Here is a 17,966-nt window from a genome sequence, read left to right as displayed (position 1 = left end):
TGTCTTTCATAGTATTACTTATATGCCTGGCACTATTTTTAGAGCTTTACATATATTAATGCAGAAACCTTAAATTTCTTGTACCAAGGGTCTATGGAAAACTTAATAATTTTAAAGTCTTGATGGACATAAATAATACTTCAAGATGTAATAACAAAAGTAATGTGATATGAAAATATCTGTGAGTTCTATTGGTGACAATCACAGTTGCTGCAAATACTCTTAGAATGGTCACGTGTTTCCTAACTGATGAAAATATTAAATCCCAGTTACAGATTAATAAAAATTAAAGATGTTACATTTTTCCCATCCAAGTTCTAAACCCTCTGACTTCTGTCCATTTAACCTTAGTAGTTAAGAGTCCCTATATTCACAATTCATTTAACGCAAAGACAATTACAGATGAGGACTCTGAGGTATGGTGAGTCTCATACTGCACTACCGCGAAATAAGTGAATTAAGTAAGCATGCACCCCCAGTCCCTTAAGTACTGGGACCCTCACCTTGATGGGGGGTTTCCGAGTGATGTGGGAGACAAGGAAGTTCATGGCAATGTCCTCACAGTTGATGTATTCATCCACCATATCTCGGATGGCCTGGGGCATCACGTAAGAATACAGGTAGGCATAATACTGTCAGGGGTAGAAAAAGAATCACATAATCTGTTAGAGTCCACAGTTCTCTGGCTCTCAGCCAAAATATACATGGATCCAGGGGCTGTTAGGAAGTGTAGGGTGGGGAGAAGGTCGGGTGTGATGATCAGCCATGGAATCACCACTCCCTTTAGGGAGTTGGAGCCAAGGATGCTAAACATCCCACAAGGCAGATACTCTGTAATAAAGAATTATCCCATCCAAACTGCCATTATCACCCCCCTTTTGAGGTCCTTGGTTCCTCAGTGACTTTATAACAATATGAAGATTCATCAAAGTAGGTCAGACGGTGGTTTAGATGAACAGCACCCTATGTGTGACAATGGCAATAAGGGATAAGTGAGGGGAAAACCCGACAATAGAGCCATAAGACATCCAATCCCTCAGTTCCTCCACTTAAGGATTCTAGAATCAATCACTTCTGAATGCTTGCCCCTGGCTACTCCCTACTCCAAGCTACAAACATCTCTTGCCTGGATTATTCATGCAGTCTCCTAAACAGTTTCCCTGCTCCCATATTTTCTTTCCTCCAATCCATTCTATGCACACCAGAGTGATCATGTTCAAATATAAGTTCAACTGAACATGTCACTCCAAACCCCTCAATAGCTTTTTATCTCGCTCAGAGTAAAGGCCTATGTTCTTAAAATGTCCTAAAGGCCCACAAAATGGTGTACTAAAGCTGGCTCACACCTGCTAATGAATGTCGATTGCAAAATTTTCAGGAATTTTGTGAGGCCATTTAGAATTTTGTGAGATTATTATGAAAAATAGCCATTATTAAAAAATATAATTACATAAAATTAAATAAGCTATATTAAAAACCAATAAAAACCTAAAGCACATCACTTCTTAATTAATTAGCTTCATTTCACTATTGTTTATTACATTTTACTATTGTCTTATTTATGTCTATCATATCTATATGGTGAAAATATTATAGAACTGCCCATCCCTTCCCATCTCCAAATTCAGTGACTCATGTGCATAACTTCAAATGAGCCATGCTAAAAATATTTATACCACAGAAATGGACAAATGCCATAAAAACGACACATATTAACTGATATGTTGCAATGTTGTTGCTGCTGAATAGGTGAGGTGCCCAATAAAACTGTTTTATATGTTAGAATTAAAACTGATTTAAATAGTTAGAATCTGGGACGCCTGGGTGGCTCAGTTGGTTAAGCAGCTGCCTTCGGCTCAGGTCATGATCCCAGCATCTTGGGATCGAGTCCCACATCGGGCTCCTTGCTCCGCAGGGAGCCTGCTTCTCCCTCTGCCTCTGCCTGCCATTCTGTCTGCCTGTGCTTGCTCTCTCTCTCTCTCTCTGATAAATAAAATCTTTAAAAAAAATAATAAAATAAATAAATAAATAAATAGTTAGAATCTATGTAATGTAATAATGATCATAAAATTTTTGTATTACCCACTGGTTTGCTGGTTATTTTGTGGCAAAGTACTTAAAAGGTGGTGAACTTAAAAGGTGAATTACAGGGACGCCTGGGTGGCTCAGTGGGTTAAAGCCTCTGCCTTCAGCTCGGGTTATGATCCCATGGTCCTGGGATCGAGTCCCACATCGGGCTCTCTGCTCAGCGGGGATCCTGCTTCCCTCCGCTCTCTCTCTCTGCCTGCCTCTCTGCCTACTTGTGAGATCTGTCAAATAAATAAATAAGGTGAATTACACGCATTTCTTTTATAAAAAGACAAGATGAGGGGCGCCTGGGTGGCTCAGTGGGTTAAGCTGCTGCCTTCAGCTCAGGTCATGATCTCAGGGTCCTGAGATCGAGTCCCGCATCAGGCTCTCTGCTCAGCAGGGAGCCTGCTTCCCTCTCTCTCTCTCTGCCTGCCTCTCCATCTACTTGTGACTTCTCTCTGTCAAATAAATAAATTAAATCTTAAAAAAAAAAAAAGACAAGATGATTGAAATTTGTTGACACTTTAAATGGCCAGTGGCTGTCATGAGTATGCTAATGAGACTATATTTACTGAACACAATCTATATCCTCAACAAGAACTGCCTTTAGAAAAATGGAGAAAGCACTATGAAAACAAATGTTTAGAAGTATTTCCACCATTATGTGACTGTGACTGATGCCATAAATCAATAAATACTTTGATATCTGTATATTTTAAAATATATAAAAACTTTGTAACCTATTTAAAAATATTTCCTTTTTAACTTTTATTTTTATTGATTTTTTTGAAGATTTTCTTTATTTATGACAGAGAGAGATAGCAAGAAAGGGAACAAAAGCACACAGGAGCTGGAGAGGGAGAAGCGGGCTCCCTGTTCAGCAGGAAGACTGACATGGGGCTTGATCCCAGGATGGTGGGATCATGACCCGAGCCAAAGGCAGACACTTAACAACTGAGCCACCCAGGCACCCCTGTTTAAAAATACTTTAAATAAAGTTTTAATGGCTTTAGAACCTACTGTAAGAAAAAAGTAACACTTTCTCATTAGTTTGCTTAAAAAAAAAAATCAAATGACATTACAGAAGATGAAAATTCTAGTTCAATTTGAACACAATTTAGTGGATGAGTATCATGACTTAATAAGCACAACAATATGATATTTCTTACAGGGACAGTAACTAAAACCAAGTATCAAAAACATGTTTAATTTAGAAATAGAGCTCTGATTTGCCATAACACAGTGTCAAATCAAGACTTAAAAAAATAATACACTGAATCTAATATAACACTGTATGTTAACTAACTGGAATTAAAACAAAGAGTTAAGGGGCACCTCAGTGGCACAGCTGGTTAAGCATCCGACTCTTGGTTTTGGCTCAGGTCATGACTTCAGAGTTGAAAGATTGAGCCCCATGTCAGGATCCATGCTGGGTGACAGCCTGCTGGGATTCTCTCTCTCCCTCCCTCACCCTCTGTTCCTCCCCGCTGCACACACACACACTCTCTCTAATAAATAAGTAAATCTTTAAAAAAAAAAAAAAACTTAAATGAAGCACATTCAATCATATTGCTCTCACTAAAATTTAAGAATTCACTGAAATTATTTTGAAACTTTATTTCATTTTATCTCAACATTATAAAAATTTCTGTAAGTACAGTAGTATATATATAAATTTAATTTATAAATAAATATACACATCTGTGTGGTACAGGTTTAAAATTTTTTATTGATAGGTATTTATAATTTAAAAACTTCATCTTTCAGAATGAGGGATGACCAACTTCAGTTTTCAAGGACAAACAAGTAAGGTAAATAAATGACTTTTATTTTTTAAAGATCTTATTCATTTATTTGAGAGCGAGCGAGCGTAAACAGTGGGGGAGAAGTAGAGGGGATGGGAAAAGGAAAGGGGAGAATCCCAAGCGGACTCCCTGCCAAGCGCAGAGCTCGCAACAGGGCTCAACCCCATGACCCTGAACCAAGACCAAGAGTCAAATGCTCAACCAACTAAGCCACCCAGGTGCCCCAGTAAGTGACATTTTAAAGAAACTGATGAAAGAAAAACAAAGAATCATGGGGCAAATAAACACATACATGTCCATCTACAGAGAACAGTAGCTATGTAGCTCCAGCCAATTGGTGCCTGACAAGAACAATGCCCAATGTGACCTCATCTTCATGGTTACTGAGGTCTAGATCTTTCTGTAAAATTCTCTGGTACTGAAAAAGCCTGATGGCGTATGGGATAGCACTGGAGGACTAAAAAAACATTTCTGTAAACCACAGGCTTGAGGGCTACTACTTTATAACCCTTGCTCTAGATTTCAAATAGAAAATAAAAACTATAAGGTATATTAAGTAAATGATTTATTACTTGAAAGTAAAGGGATCTTGCTCTAACTTTTAAAGAGCAGTCAGAATTTGAGAAGAAGCCGACTTCTCAGAAGACAAGTAAATTCTCAAGGTATGAATAGACAATGCTGAAATTAGTGACTCTTTCCCAGATGACCAATGTGAAAATAAAGGACTCCTAGTTAGGTATGGTTTCTCAGTCAGAAACTTCCTAATCCTAATCCTACTGGCATCCCCCATCCCAACCAAAACTCAACTGTGTTTGGAAAATAAGCACAACGGTAAGGTTCAAGAATGGGAAAAGCATACCAGCTTCACACATTAAGTTGTAAAAAAGAAAAGAAAAAAAAAGCTAACAATGTAATGATTTCTTAGGCTGGTTCAAAATGTCCCTAGCAAGATGACTTTCAAGATTCTGTTTGAGGTGGGTCACAAGATCCCACCATCTGAAATATGAAATATATGAGGGATAAAGCCTGGGGAGTATTGGGATATCAGTTTAAAGTACCAGAGGGACATACAGGGGGGTGGTGCACTGAAAACAATTAGGTATATGAGTACAGGCTTCAGGGAACAGCCAAGGTTGGAATACAGACACAGAAAATTACCAGCCTGCCAGTATTCAGCCCCAAGATCTTGAGATATGAGAGAATGTCTAGGGAAGACCAAAGTAAGAAGACCACTAGATAGAGAAGCTAGAAGACTAAGATACTTCAACATTTATGGGGAAAACATCATGGCAGATGGGTCTTCCATGAGGGCAATGAAGTTGCCCAGAATGAGAGAGGGCATTGCAGGGGAGGTCAAGAGAATGGGCCATGTGCCACATTTTCAATGACCAGGAAGAAATGGCTAGGAGGTGCTAGATGGCAGCAACAAAACAGAGGCTGTGAGCCTCAAATGAAATTTTATATGATAGCTGAGAATCATCTGGAAGTGTCATCAATAAGCAATAATGGTTCTTTATATCTTCCCTGCTCCAAAGTACATATCTGGTGAAATGAGTACACTCAATCACTGTCCCTGGAAGAAATACAGGAACAAGGTAAAGGGGAAGTGCTGTCCTCAGAGAAAAGTCAGGTTTTAATCAGGTCAAGAGATAGAGGAGACATCCTGTGAAGTGGGGTGTGCAGGCAGCTTGACCTCAGAAGAGGGATTCTTCAGAGCCCAGAAGTAGTACTTGGGAGAGAAGGTATAGAGCAACACTATCTAAGACATGTGAGTCACATCTGTCACTTCTCTAGTAGCCACATTTTAAAAAAAGATTTTCATAATTCATTTGTGAGACAGACACAGAGAACACAAGCAAGGGAGAGGGACAAGCAGATCTCCCACAGAGCACAGAGCCTGACACAGGGCTTGATCCCAGGACCCTGAGATCATGACCTGAGCCAAAGTTAGACACTTAACTGACTGAGCCACCCAGGTATCCCTACAGGCCACATTCTTAAAAAGAGAAACAATAAAATTAATTAGAATACATTTTATTTAACCCAGTGTAACCAAAATAATTGCATTTTAAAATATAAAAATCTGGTGTACACTTTACACTTACAGCTCATCTCAATACTGGCCAGCTGGATTTCAAGTGCTCAATAGCCATGTGTGGCCAGTGGCAACTTTATAGGACAGAAAAGGTACAGATGAAAGATAAGTCAGAAGCAAAAAGAAGTTAGCAATAGCAATACAAGAGAGAAGTAATGACTAGAGGGGTTTGCATTTTAGATATTCAATAAAAATTGGGATGTGTGCCATGGTGAAAGCTCTAAGGAATAAACAAAACTTGTATAACCATAACAGAGGCTCGTGGTGAAGCCTGAGATAGCAGTGGGTTAACCCGAGTGAGAAGAGAACCAGCCTTCTGCTGGGCAGGCCATGTCTGGGATGGCAATGGCAAAACAACAGTATTTTAGCTCAAAGCTCTCAATTTTACAGAAGGAGAGCCTATGCCCAGAAAGAACAAACTAATTTTCCTAATAGCCTACATACAATTGTGCAGGGAGCCTTCTCACTCTGACTTTATTCCAGAGTTGTTCTAAGCATCTTGAACAGTCTTTAAAAGCAGAAATAACTTAAATCTAGCATGCAAGGGACATATAAGAAACATTAGAAGGCCTAACTTTAGGGCAGCATTTCACTACCACACAAAGGCTCAACTCTTAACCAACCTCACACCAATCTTACCAAGCTTTTTCTTACCTTGTGAAAGAAGGCAGCACCTGTCAGCACCATGGACAGCTCACAGGAGTAGTTGGAGTTATAGAGCCAGGACTGATGAGGAATGTCCCATGCATGGTAACGGCCAGGGAAACCCACAATGCGATCCCGTGCTTCTCTCCACACCCTCGGAAAACACAAGTATATGCACACACCTGAGTACAAAGCTCTAAGATTATCAGAAACATTTAAAATTATTGCTCTATCTTGCAAAAAAAAAAAAAAAAAAACTCTGGTCCTTGGGCTATTCTTTTTTCCTCTTAAAAATTTTTAAGCAGGCGCACCTGGGTGGCTCATTGGGTTAAAGCCTCTGCCTTCGGCTCAGGTCATGATCCCAAGGTCCTGGGATCAAGCCCCACATCAGGCTCTCTGCTCAGCGGGGCGCCTGCTTCCCCCCTCTCTCTGCCTGCCTCTCTGCCTACCTGTGATCTCTGTCAAATAAATAAATAAAATCTTTAAAAATTTTGTTTGAAACAAAATTAATCACAGGCTAAACAGGATAAGAACAAGCAAACAGTGCTACATGTAGCTTCTTTAATAAGCACCCACTTATTGCTCTTCTAACTTCTGCAGCCAGGACTTTCTCTACCCTTTACAGAAAGAACAAGCTGGAATAACATGTGAAGGAGGTAACTGAAGTTCAGAAGTCTCCAAAATGGGGTATGTACATCATCAAAAGAAGTGATCTACAGGACCATACAATTGAAAGACTCATAAATGCAAGAAATAATAAGCTGACGGGTGCTTGGGTGACTCAGTCAGTTAAGCATCTGCCTTTGGCTCAGGTCATGATCTCAGGGTCCTGGGTTCAAGCTCCACCCATTTTGGGATCCCTGCTCAAAGGCAAGACCGTTTGTCCCTCTCCTTCTGCCCCTCCTCCAGCTCATGAATGCATGCACTCGGTCTCAAATAAATAAATAAAATATTTAAAAAATAATAAACTGAAAATTCAGTATATTTCCAGGATAAACTTTTATATCATCCCTAAATTTATTGAAAAGGTAGAACAAATAAAACCAGTTCCCCAATTTCACAGGCTAAAAATCAGAAATCTGAAAGCATTTATGCACTACAAAACCCTACAGCCCTGTAGAAGGGCTTCAGGAGTCCTATAAACAATGAACCACTACATCCCCACTCCACCTCACTCCCAAACAAAATATAAACTGCTTGAGAAACTCTCTCATCACGTACATGGAACTTCAATTCCTAAAAAACAAAGAGTTTATTCCCAAAGAGTTCCCCTCCTATTAGGTTTGAAAGCAATTAATCTAGTAGGATAGATGAGAAACCACAACTTCTATCACAATTTAACAGTCTTCTAGATGGGCCTTCTGCCATGTCCTACCCAAGTCCTACCTCAGTCCTAATTTATTTCCTAAGAACAACTCCAAATTACTAACCTTTAGTACCTTTTTAGTACCTTTTAGTACCTTTTTAAAACTATATTTGAATGTAAAAACTGCCAATAAATACCACTGAGATATCCAAATGTTATCATCAATATTCCTAAAAATACTGATGTCTTCAAATGCCTATTGTTCTTAATAGTACTACTAGGCTAGCAGAATAGGAAACTGAATATTTCAATCATCTGATTTGGTTGATTTAAATAAATATAATGTAATGTATTCATTTAAATAAATATAATGTAATAAATTCTTAATAAGGCAAAAATCTATTAGCTACACACATGATATCAAAAGATACCAGCTAATTTGTTAAGGGCGGTTAACCATGATACAGTCAACTGGGTGTTAATTATTTATTAAGTAATAAGGGGGAAAACCAATATGGAAGGAATTGTAGAAGATAAACACAAGGAACAGCTTAACTAAATTTCTGGGACAACACATCAGTAGTTTTAGATAGTACGGTCTCAGTGGACATTTGAAAGTTAGGAATTTTAAAAGATTGACAGGGACATCTGAGTGGCTCAGATGGTTAAGCATCTGACTCTTGATTTTGGCTCAGGCCATCATCTCACCAGGGTTGTGAGATCTAAATGAATCCATCTCCACACTCAGCGGGAGTTTGTCTTTCTTCCTCTCCCTCTGCTCCTCCCCCACTCGTATGCCTGGGCTCCAAAGTAAATAAATCTTTTAAAAAATATATATTTATCAAATATAAACAATGCTACCAATTTACATAAAAATGTTGCACATAATCAGTTCCTTAACATTATACTCAAATTTCCACTGCACTAAATATTTTTAACGTATGTGCTAAATTATAGATCAGGCTTTGGTATACTTTACCTTTAATGAATTGTTCTTTAAATGTGTTAATGTTCTAGTTACCAAGACACTATATACTTTTGTTAAAGATTTATTTATTCACTTTAGAGAGACAGTGCAGGGAGAGGCAGAGGGACAGGGAGAGAGAAACTCCAGCAGACTCCTGGCTCACAACTAACCTATGGCTCAATCCCAGGACCCTGAGATCATGACCGGAGGGGAAATCAAGAGTCCAGCGCTCAACCAATTGCACCACCCAGGGCCCCCCGCAACATATAACATGAAAAAAGTTTCAAAGGTAATTTATAGCTCAAACTTCAAAATAAAAAATTCGCTAGATAAATGAAAACTCAAAAAACTAAGGAAAATTTTAGAAATAATGAAATCAAGACAGAATTCCACTGAAGAATTTGAATCATGAGTAATATTTTTCTATTTACATTTCAAACTTAAATACTATCATGTTGGAAATAAGTGCATCAATTCAACCTTTTTGTGGTATGAAGTTTGACACATAATTTACCACACATCATCCCCAAATTAGTACAGCCAGTTCAATAAAAACAAAAAACTGTTAACAGTTAAAACACTACATATTTTAAATAAAGACATATTTTTAAGCAAGTATGCAAGATCTAAATAATTTTTAATGAGTTGCCTGAATGAAGATGTTACTGTTAACTTTTTAAGATTTTATTTTTCTATTTGTCAGAGAGAGAGCACACGCATGCACACAAGGAGGCAGAGGCAGAGAGAAAAGCAGGCTCCCCACTAAGCAAGGAGCCTGATGCGGAACTTAATCCCACGACCCTGGGATCATGACCCGAGCCGAAGGCAGATGCTTAACTGAATGAGCCACCCAGGCGTCCCTACTGTTAATTTTTAAGATTTTATTTATTTCGTTGAGAGAGAAAGCACGAGCAGGGTGAGGGGCAGATGGAGCAGCAGACTCCCCAGTGAGCAGGAAGCCCGATGCTGGGCTTGATCCCAGGACTCCGGGATCACAACCTGAACTGAAGGCAGACACTTAACTGACTGACTGATTCACCCAGGTACCCTTTACAATTAATTTTTTAAAAGATTAATTTGAGAGAGCAAGCGAGCATGGGAACGGAGATGGGGAGGAACAGAAGGAGAGGGACAAACAGACTCCCAGCTGAGCACAGAGCCTGATGCAGGTCTCTATCCCACCACCCTGAGATCATGACCTGAGCCAAAATCAAGAGTTGGATGCTGGGATGCCTGGGTGGCTCAGTTGGTTGGACAACTGCCTTCGACTCAGGTCATGATCCTGGAGTCCTGGGATCGAGTCCTGCACTGGGCTCCCAGCTCCACGGGGAGTCTGCTTCTCTCTCTGACCTTCATTCATGCTCTCTCTGTCTCTCTCTCTCAAATAAATAAATAAGATCTTTAAAAAAAAAAAAAGAGTTGGATGCTTAACTGACTGAGCCACCCATGTGCCCCATTACTGTTAATTTTTAAATGAAAGCTGATTTTATGATCTTTGAAACTTAGGCATAACAGTTTTAAAATAAAGATCAGTAAATATTTATGATATTATGGTATATTTACATTTAATATAAATTTAATAATAATGTACATAAAGGTTAAGTACTACATTTAATGTATATTTAGTACCTTAAAGTCCATATTAAACTAATATGGACTTTATTATACAAAGACACATTCTTAATCTTGTTGGTTATACTTCCATGTTTTTCCTTCTGGTTCATTAAGAATCAATTTGAAATGCTGTAAGAAAATAAACTGTAAAATTAACTAATATTCCAAAAATGTATTAAAAAAAAAAGGTGAGATTTTGCTTCCTACTTAAGAAACAAGAATTTCTTTTCCAAATCCCATGTTTCTTATATTATGATAGTACATAAGCCTTTTCCTCCTCTCCAAACAAAATACTGAGGCAAATCATGGCAAAGGAAAAGGTTTTGGTTAGTTCCCTTTGGAAAAGAAAACCTATAAAGCAGAGCCATGAAATACAGAGAAAAAGATCAATGTCCTGCTTCAAAACAAGAGACACTTGGACCCAGGAAGAGAAACCTACCTTACAGTCCAGACTCCCATACCTTCTCTTAAGCTTGTGTAGTCTTGTCTTTCTTTCTTTTTCCCAATAAAGTTTACTGAGATATAAATCACATGCCATAAAATTTACTCATGTAAAAGTGTTTAACTTTGGGTTTTAGTATATTCACAAAGCTGTGCAACCGTCACCACTATCTAATTTGAGATTGTTTTAATCACTCCAAAAACAAACCCCATCTCCATGAGCAGTCGCTCCCCATTTCCCTCTGTCCCCAGCCATGGCAACTACTCATCTTCTATCTGACTCCATTGGCCTACTGTGGACGTTTCACATAAACTAAATCAAAGAGCAGGTAGCCTTTCATACCTGGCTTCTGTCACTTAGCCTGGTTTCAAGATTCATATGGTAGCTCATATCAGTACTTCACTCCTTTCTATTGCTAAATAGTATTCCATTGTATGGATATCTCACTTTTTTTTTTAATCCATTCATTCACTGATGGATATCTGGGTTTATACTTTATTTTTTTTAACAACTAATTTTTGTGTGTGTGGCAAAATACATGCAACATACATTTACCATTTATTTTTATTTTTATTTATTTGACACAGAGAGAGAGATCACAAGTAGGCAGAGAGACAGGCAGAGAGAGAGGAGGAAGCAGGCTCCCGACTGAGAAGAGAGCCCCATGTGGGGCTCAATCCCAGGACCCTGAGATCATGACCCCAGCCGAAGGCAGAGGCTTAACCCATTGAGCCACCCAGATGCCCCTACATTTACCATTTTAATCATGTTTATGAACACAGTTCAATGGCATTAAATACATTCACACTGTACAACCATCACCTCCATCCATCTCCAGAAGTTTTTCATCTTCTCAACCTGAAACTCAGTGCCTATTAAACACTTAACTCCGCATTCCTGCCTTCCTCTAGCCCCCTAGCAACCACCATTCGACAATCTGTCACCGTGGATCTGACATATAAATCGAATCATATGATATTTACCCTTCTGTGTTGCTTATACTTGTTCACTATTATAAATTATGCTGCTATGAACATTCATGTACTGCTTCTGTATGGGCATACGTTTTCAATTCTCTTGGATCCCCGTTGTTTTACCTGTCCATTAAGAACCTATCTGCCTTTTTCTTTGCTATATAAGTTGAAATTAGCCAAACCCCTATTATCCTTTGCCTGAGGAGATAGTTCTTGTTATACCTGCTTCTTCCCTTTTGAACCTAGGTCTGTTCCACTCCCATTCGGATGAAATAAGCAAACTGGAAAGAAAAGAAAAAGCTTTTAGGGGCGACTGGGTGGTCCCAGGGTTCTGGGATGAAGCCCCACATCGGGCTCTCTGCTCAGAGGGAAGACTGTTTCTCCCTCTCACACTCCCCTTGCTTGTGTTCCCTCTCTTGTTGTCTCTCTTTGTCAAATAAATAAATAAAATCTTTAAAATGAAAGAGAGAGAGAGAGAGAAAGAAAAAGAAAAAGCTTTTAGATCAAAGGATGCCCAAATAAATGAGTCAAGGTGATGAAAGACTGGGTAGTATCACCAGAAATAATTCTCCAGTTCCATACCGGAGGCTAAACCACAAATTTCCAATGATTGGTAAGAAATTCTTATAGCTCAATAATAAAAAGACAAATAATCCAAATAACAATGGGCAAAGGATCTGAAAAGACACTTCTTCAAAGAAGATACACAAATGATTACTGCACATGAAAAGCTATTCAACATCATTAGCCATTAGAGAAATGCAAATCAAAACTATACTGAAATACCACTTCACACACAGTAGGATGGCTATAAACAAAAAACAAAAAATAGCAAATACTTTCAAGGACATGGAAAAATTGGAACCCTTATACACTGATGATGGCAATACAATGGTGCAGCCTCTGTGGAAAACAATACAGTAGTTCCTCAAAATGTCAGAGTGATCCCACCCAATGTATATATCCAAGAGAAAAGAAACATGAACACAAACACTCATACATGCATTTTCATAACAGCATTATTCAATAACCAAGAAGTAGAAATAACCCAAATATTCATCAACAGATAAATCGACCAGCAAAATGTGTACATCTAGACAAAATAAGTATCAACATGTGCTACGAGATGAATGAACCTTTTAAACACTAGGTTAAGTGAAAGGCGCAGGTTACACATCAGCACATATTATATGGTACCATTTACAGTCAAAGTGTCCACAAAAAGCAATTTATGGAAGCACAGGTAGATTAATGGTTGCCTAGGGCTTAGAGCAGTTGGAGGGAAGTGGGAAGTGACGAGTTATGGGTACACAGGATTTCTTTTGGCCGTAATGAAGATAGAAATCTTTAAAAAGATCAAGATGACAGTTGCAGAACTCTGTAAATACACTAAAAACCACTGAATGAGACATAAATGAGTGAATTGTATGACATATGAATTGTATTTAATAAATGTTACCCAAAACGAAATTGTGAGGAAATGATCCCAAACCCGGATGTCACAGTAAATGTCAAACTGCTTTAAAATTAAGTCTCTAAGGCCTACCCTCAATTTTTGTACTTACCTCACTGTGGAAAGATGATAAACTGTCCATGGCCTGCATTCTAGTCCATGATACACTTTGAACAGTCCTAACCTACTCTGTTCTCTAACCTGTAATGCTCCCTCAACTGGGATATATAAGCCCCAGTAAGAACTACTAAGAGTCAAGAAAACAAAATAGTTAAGTCAGTGGGTACTACAAGTTCCAGAGTCAGACAAACCTGCACTTGAATTCCAGCTCTGCCACTTACTGTCTAGAGTCATGGTTTGGTTCTCCTGGATCTCAATTGACTCCTATGTAAAATGGAGATGAGTACAACTTGTATCAACAAGTTTTTGGGGTGTTAATGAGATAAATTGTAGAATGCTCAGCCAGTCTCCGGCATACAGCCTGGGCTCACCAATATCATGCACTGTCATTATCAGAATCACCTCCACCAACTCCTCCCCCTTTTCCTCTGGATCTTTACATCTAACCCCATCCTTCCCTATGTCTTTTAAGCCCCAGGACTCTGGCACTGTTGCATTGCCCTAACACACAGCAACATGTTGCTTCTGCCTGACTGGAAGCTATTCCCCATTCCTGTAAACACAAAAAGCTCCAATTTCTCTCAGGAAACTACCCTTTGCCTCCACTCAGTCCGTGTGGTTTGTGGTTGGAAGATGATGTACTTGCAGCTCCAGGGCCAGGCAGATAAGCCTGGTCTAGCCAATCACAGAAGCCATCTCCCTGGCCTCAGAGGAAGAGTCTTTGTGAAATCAAAGGCAACAAAGAGGAAAGCAGAACCTCGAGATGAAGAGAAATGGAGTTCTCCAACATCACCTATGACCTAAAAACCAGCTATGTCCTAAGTCAGTCATTACTACCTCTGAGGATTTCTGTTACTGACAGCCAAGAAATTCATTTTGCTGCCTAATCCAGGTTTGAGTTGCTTTTCTGTCACTTGCAAACAAAAGTGTCTCCTGATTGAAAATCAGCTGCTCACCGAAACCCAAACATGATTTCATCATGGCGGAGGTGAGCATCATCATCAATAGAGAGGATGGCCTCTGTCTCAATTTCATTCCAGGGCAAGAATCGATTGTTCAAACTGTTCTTCTCAGTACGGACCACCTGTAAGGAGGAAGTAAAAACACTAATGGTCAGTGCTGCATTACAGAATACAAAACCCAAACTGCCTTGAGGTCAAAGGTAAATTTACTAAATAATCTTGCCTGGTTGCCTACTGCCTATAAGCCCTAGCATATGCCTTTCAGGAATAGAAACTGCCTTATAATTAGCATATGTATAAGGATTTCACATTTTAAGCTTTATTCATTTGCTAACTAATTTTCTTGTGAAAGCAGTTAAAGCTGAGGATTATTTTGCATAAGCAATAAACACAGTCTAGGGAAATGAAAAATAACTTTCCCAAGAGAACACAAGGTGGCAGAGTAGAACTGAGATTATAATTCCCAGCTCTGAAATCCCCAGGCTTGCTCATGAATTTTAAAACCCAATTCAGAAATCCCCTCAGTCTGTGTCATTTCTGATGCCTAATTTTAAGGTCTTTTATCTGGTATTTTAGGGGGAAAAAAAAAAGGAGCCCACCCAGTAGAGGTTAATTACCTAACCTTTTGCAATTTGCAATTTCCACCTGTGGCACTGACTACACATAAAAAACTTTCTTTCAGGGGGTACCTAATTCAGAGAAGTTAACAACTGTGTCCGCAGCAAATCCCTATTCAGAGAATCTCTACCCAAAGTGACCCATATATGCAAAGCAGTAATTTCTTCATAAAACAAAGATTAGTGCCCAAACAGAACTACATTATTTAAAAACAAACAAACAAACAATTTTTAACTTAGACGTTACCTTAGATGAGCATAGTTTATTACAATGCAGGCAGTATTTTGCTAATCACCTTGCCCAATACTCAAATGAGGATAACCATACTCAGTACTTTAATAGCTCATTTTATTTTTATGGTATCTATATCTAATTAATCCAACTGATGAGGAACTATCATTTTATTTCAAAAAAATAGAAACCAAGAACTTCCTGAGAAATCATCTTTTTAGAAAGACTGAAGAGTCACCTTTTTTTTTTTTTTTAAGATTTTATTTATTTATTTGACAGAGAGAGACTCAGCAAGAGAGGGAACACAAGCAGGGGGAGTATGAGTGGGAGAAGGAGAAGCAGACTTCCCGCCAAACAGGGAGCCTGATGTAGGCCTCGTTCCCAGGACCCTAGGACCACGCATGACCTGAGCCGAAGGCAGACGCCTAACGACTGAGCCACCCAGATGTCCTGAGTCGCCTTACTTACAACAGAAGCTTAAACTGAGAATAAGCTCTACCTAGCTTGATCAATGGAATTATACACAGGGTCTAGAAGTTTGAGTGGTTTCAAAGGTCCTCCTATGACCTCACAAATATGGTCTCTTCAGTTTAAAATACTTTTTCTCCTATTCTTCGACCGTGATTATTCTCTCCCTAGAGACTGAGCTCTCACACCTCCTGTCACTTCCTCCCTTTTCAAAATTAATCACTTCTATATTCTTAGAGCACAGTCCGCATACTTCAATTAAATCATTCTAAGACACCTAGAATCCAATTAGTTCAGAGCTCAAAGGGCCTTGGAGATCATATGGTCCAATTCTCATCCTGTACACAAACGACAAATGGCAGAGCCAGACGCTAACTTGTGCCTTCTAACTCCAAAGCAGTCTTTTTCTGCTAAATTCCTATTAAATTTAGAATGCTCATCAAATCAAAGCCCTATGGAAAATGCATTATTAACTGTGTACCATCAAAGAAGAAAAATGCTGCCAAACAAGAAAGCATGTAAAATAGTTTATCACTTAGAATGTTTACTCTATTAAAGAGCTTTTTAAGACTTTGCATCACCCCCAGAGGAGCTCCTCCCAAGTCAAGACGAGAGAGGATCTATAACAGATTTGCTACTACAGAAAACAGATGTCAGAACTAAGCGATAGACACAGATTCCACCCTGCCCTGAAGCATGTTTGACCAGTGTAAAAATCTTCGTCTCCCAAGCTCAGATTCAGCAGTTACAGAACAAAGCACTGGGCTCTGAGTGGGGGGGGGGGGTAAAGATCAAGGAGGGGGAGATGATCAAGTACTCACCATAGAAGCTGCTGGGCTCCATCCCCAAGGAGCAGGAAAGTGACCAGAAGTAGTAGAAGCCAAACCCCAACCTTAGCAACCATAAAATGCCATCTATCTTACAAGGCACCTAATTTCAGAGATGTTAAAATGTTAATAATGTCCACCTTACAATCAATGGACTACGGCATCTGTCTGCTCAATCACATCCAACAAACTACCCCTGGTCCTTCATTTCACTTTTCAAACATGCCTAGCATTCAGTTAATACAGAACTGCAATTTTGCCAGTTCAGGGGAACAAAGCTGCCCCCTCAACTCTAGCAATAATGCACATAGCTTAAAATGAAGAAGAAATAATTGAAAAATCCATTTCTTGACTATTCAACTGTAGATTATCAGTTTTTCAAGTCAGACACCAGAAGGATTATCTATAGCAAAATTAGTAATCCAGAAACATAGCACAGAGCTTTAGTACTCAGAGTGGACCCAAAGATCAGCAACAGGGGCCTCGCTGTCCTCCTGAGGACTCTCTTAGAAATATGCAGGCCTACCCCAAACCTACCAAGTCAGAACCTGCAAAATCCCCAGGTGATTTCTATTTTGAGAGGGTCCGTAGAGAAAAAAGGCAGCTTTGGAGTCAATCAGAAAAGCCTGAGTTCAAATTCCAACTCTACTACTTACTTGTTGTGTGAAGGTAAGGAAGCAGCCTCTCTGCTAAATGTATATAGCACCATGTTGTGTGCAGAAATGGAACTTGCTTATTAGCCAAACTTGACAATCTTATAAACAACCTAATTCACTCTAAAAACAGAAAGCAACAGCAAGAACTAAAACAGTCGTGCTCTGATGCCTAGATCATATCCAAAATTTTTATCCAATTTACAAAGTAAACCAAATCAAGAGGATCTACTTGTTCACTGTAAGACTTGGAATTGAAGATCTAATACCAAATGTGTTTTAGCCTAGATTTCACATCCACGTTTTTATCAAGTATATTAAAGTCCAATATGAGGCAAGTCCATTAAGAACAATTACTATGGGGGCACCTGGGTGGCTCAGTCTGTTAAGCATCTGCCTTCGGCTCAGGTCATGATCCTTGGGTCCTGGGATCAAGCCCCACATCAGGCTCCCTAAGCAGCGGGGTGCCTGCTTCTGCTTCCCCTTCTCCCTCTGCCTCTGCCTCCACTGATGAGTAGCTCGCTCTCTCTCTCTCAAATAAATAAAATCTTAAAAAAAAAAAACTACTATGGATTCCAGAAATAGAGTACACATACTACTTCTGCTCATCCTGGCACAACTCCAATGGGCTGAATGGCAGCAAGATTTTAAGGATTCGGGAACTGGTGCAATAGCCATCAGAATAAAAGAAAAAATTTAAGGATTCATAGAAACAC

The 17,966-nt window shown here is 39.2% G+C and overlaps 1 protein-coding gene across 4 annotated transcripts in view; it reads right to left on the bottom strand.

The window, feature by feature from the left end:
• The window catches only part of EXTL3 (exostosin like glycosyltransferase 3), a 101,826-nt gene that overhangs the window by 6,864 nt on the left and 76,996 nt on the right, over nt 1-17,966 (bottom strand). For all 4 annotated transcript variants that reach the window (XM_013047147.2, XM_045078376.1, XM_004775149.3 and 1 more), the window contains 3 exons: nt 14,448-14,575; nt 6,625-6,769; nt 504-632 (listed from right to left, as the gene is read on the bottom strand). In XM_013047147.2, coding sequence (XP_012902601.1) covers nt 504-632; nt 6,625-6,769; nt 14,448-14,575 — 402 coding nt within the window. The remainder of the gene's footprint in view (nt 1-503; nt 633-6,624; nt 6,770-14,447; nt 14,576-17,966) is intronic.

Source organism: Mustela putorius, unplaced genomic scaffold (genome assembly GCF_011764305.1).
Source record: "Mustela putorius furo isolate JIRA1106 unplaced genomic scaffold, ASM1176430v1.1 tig00000242_pilon_pilon_pilon, whole genome shotgun sequence".
NCBI lineage: Eukaryota > Metazoa > Chordata > Mammalia > Carnivora > Mustelidae > Mustela > Mustela putorius.
This window is presented reverse-complemented; position numbering and strand designations above follow the sequence as displayed.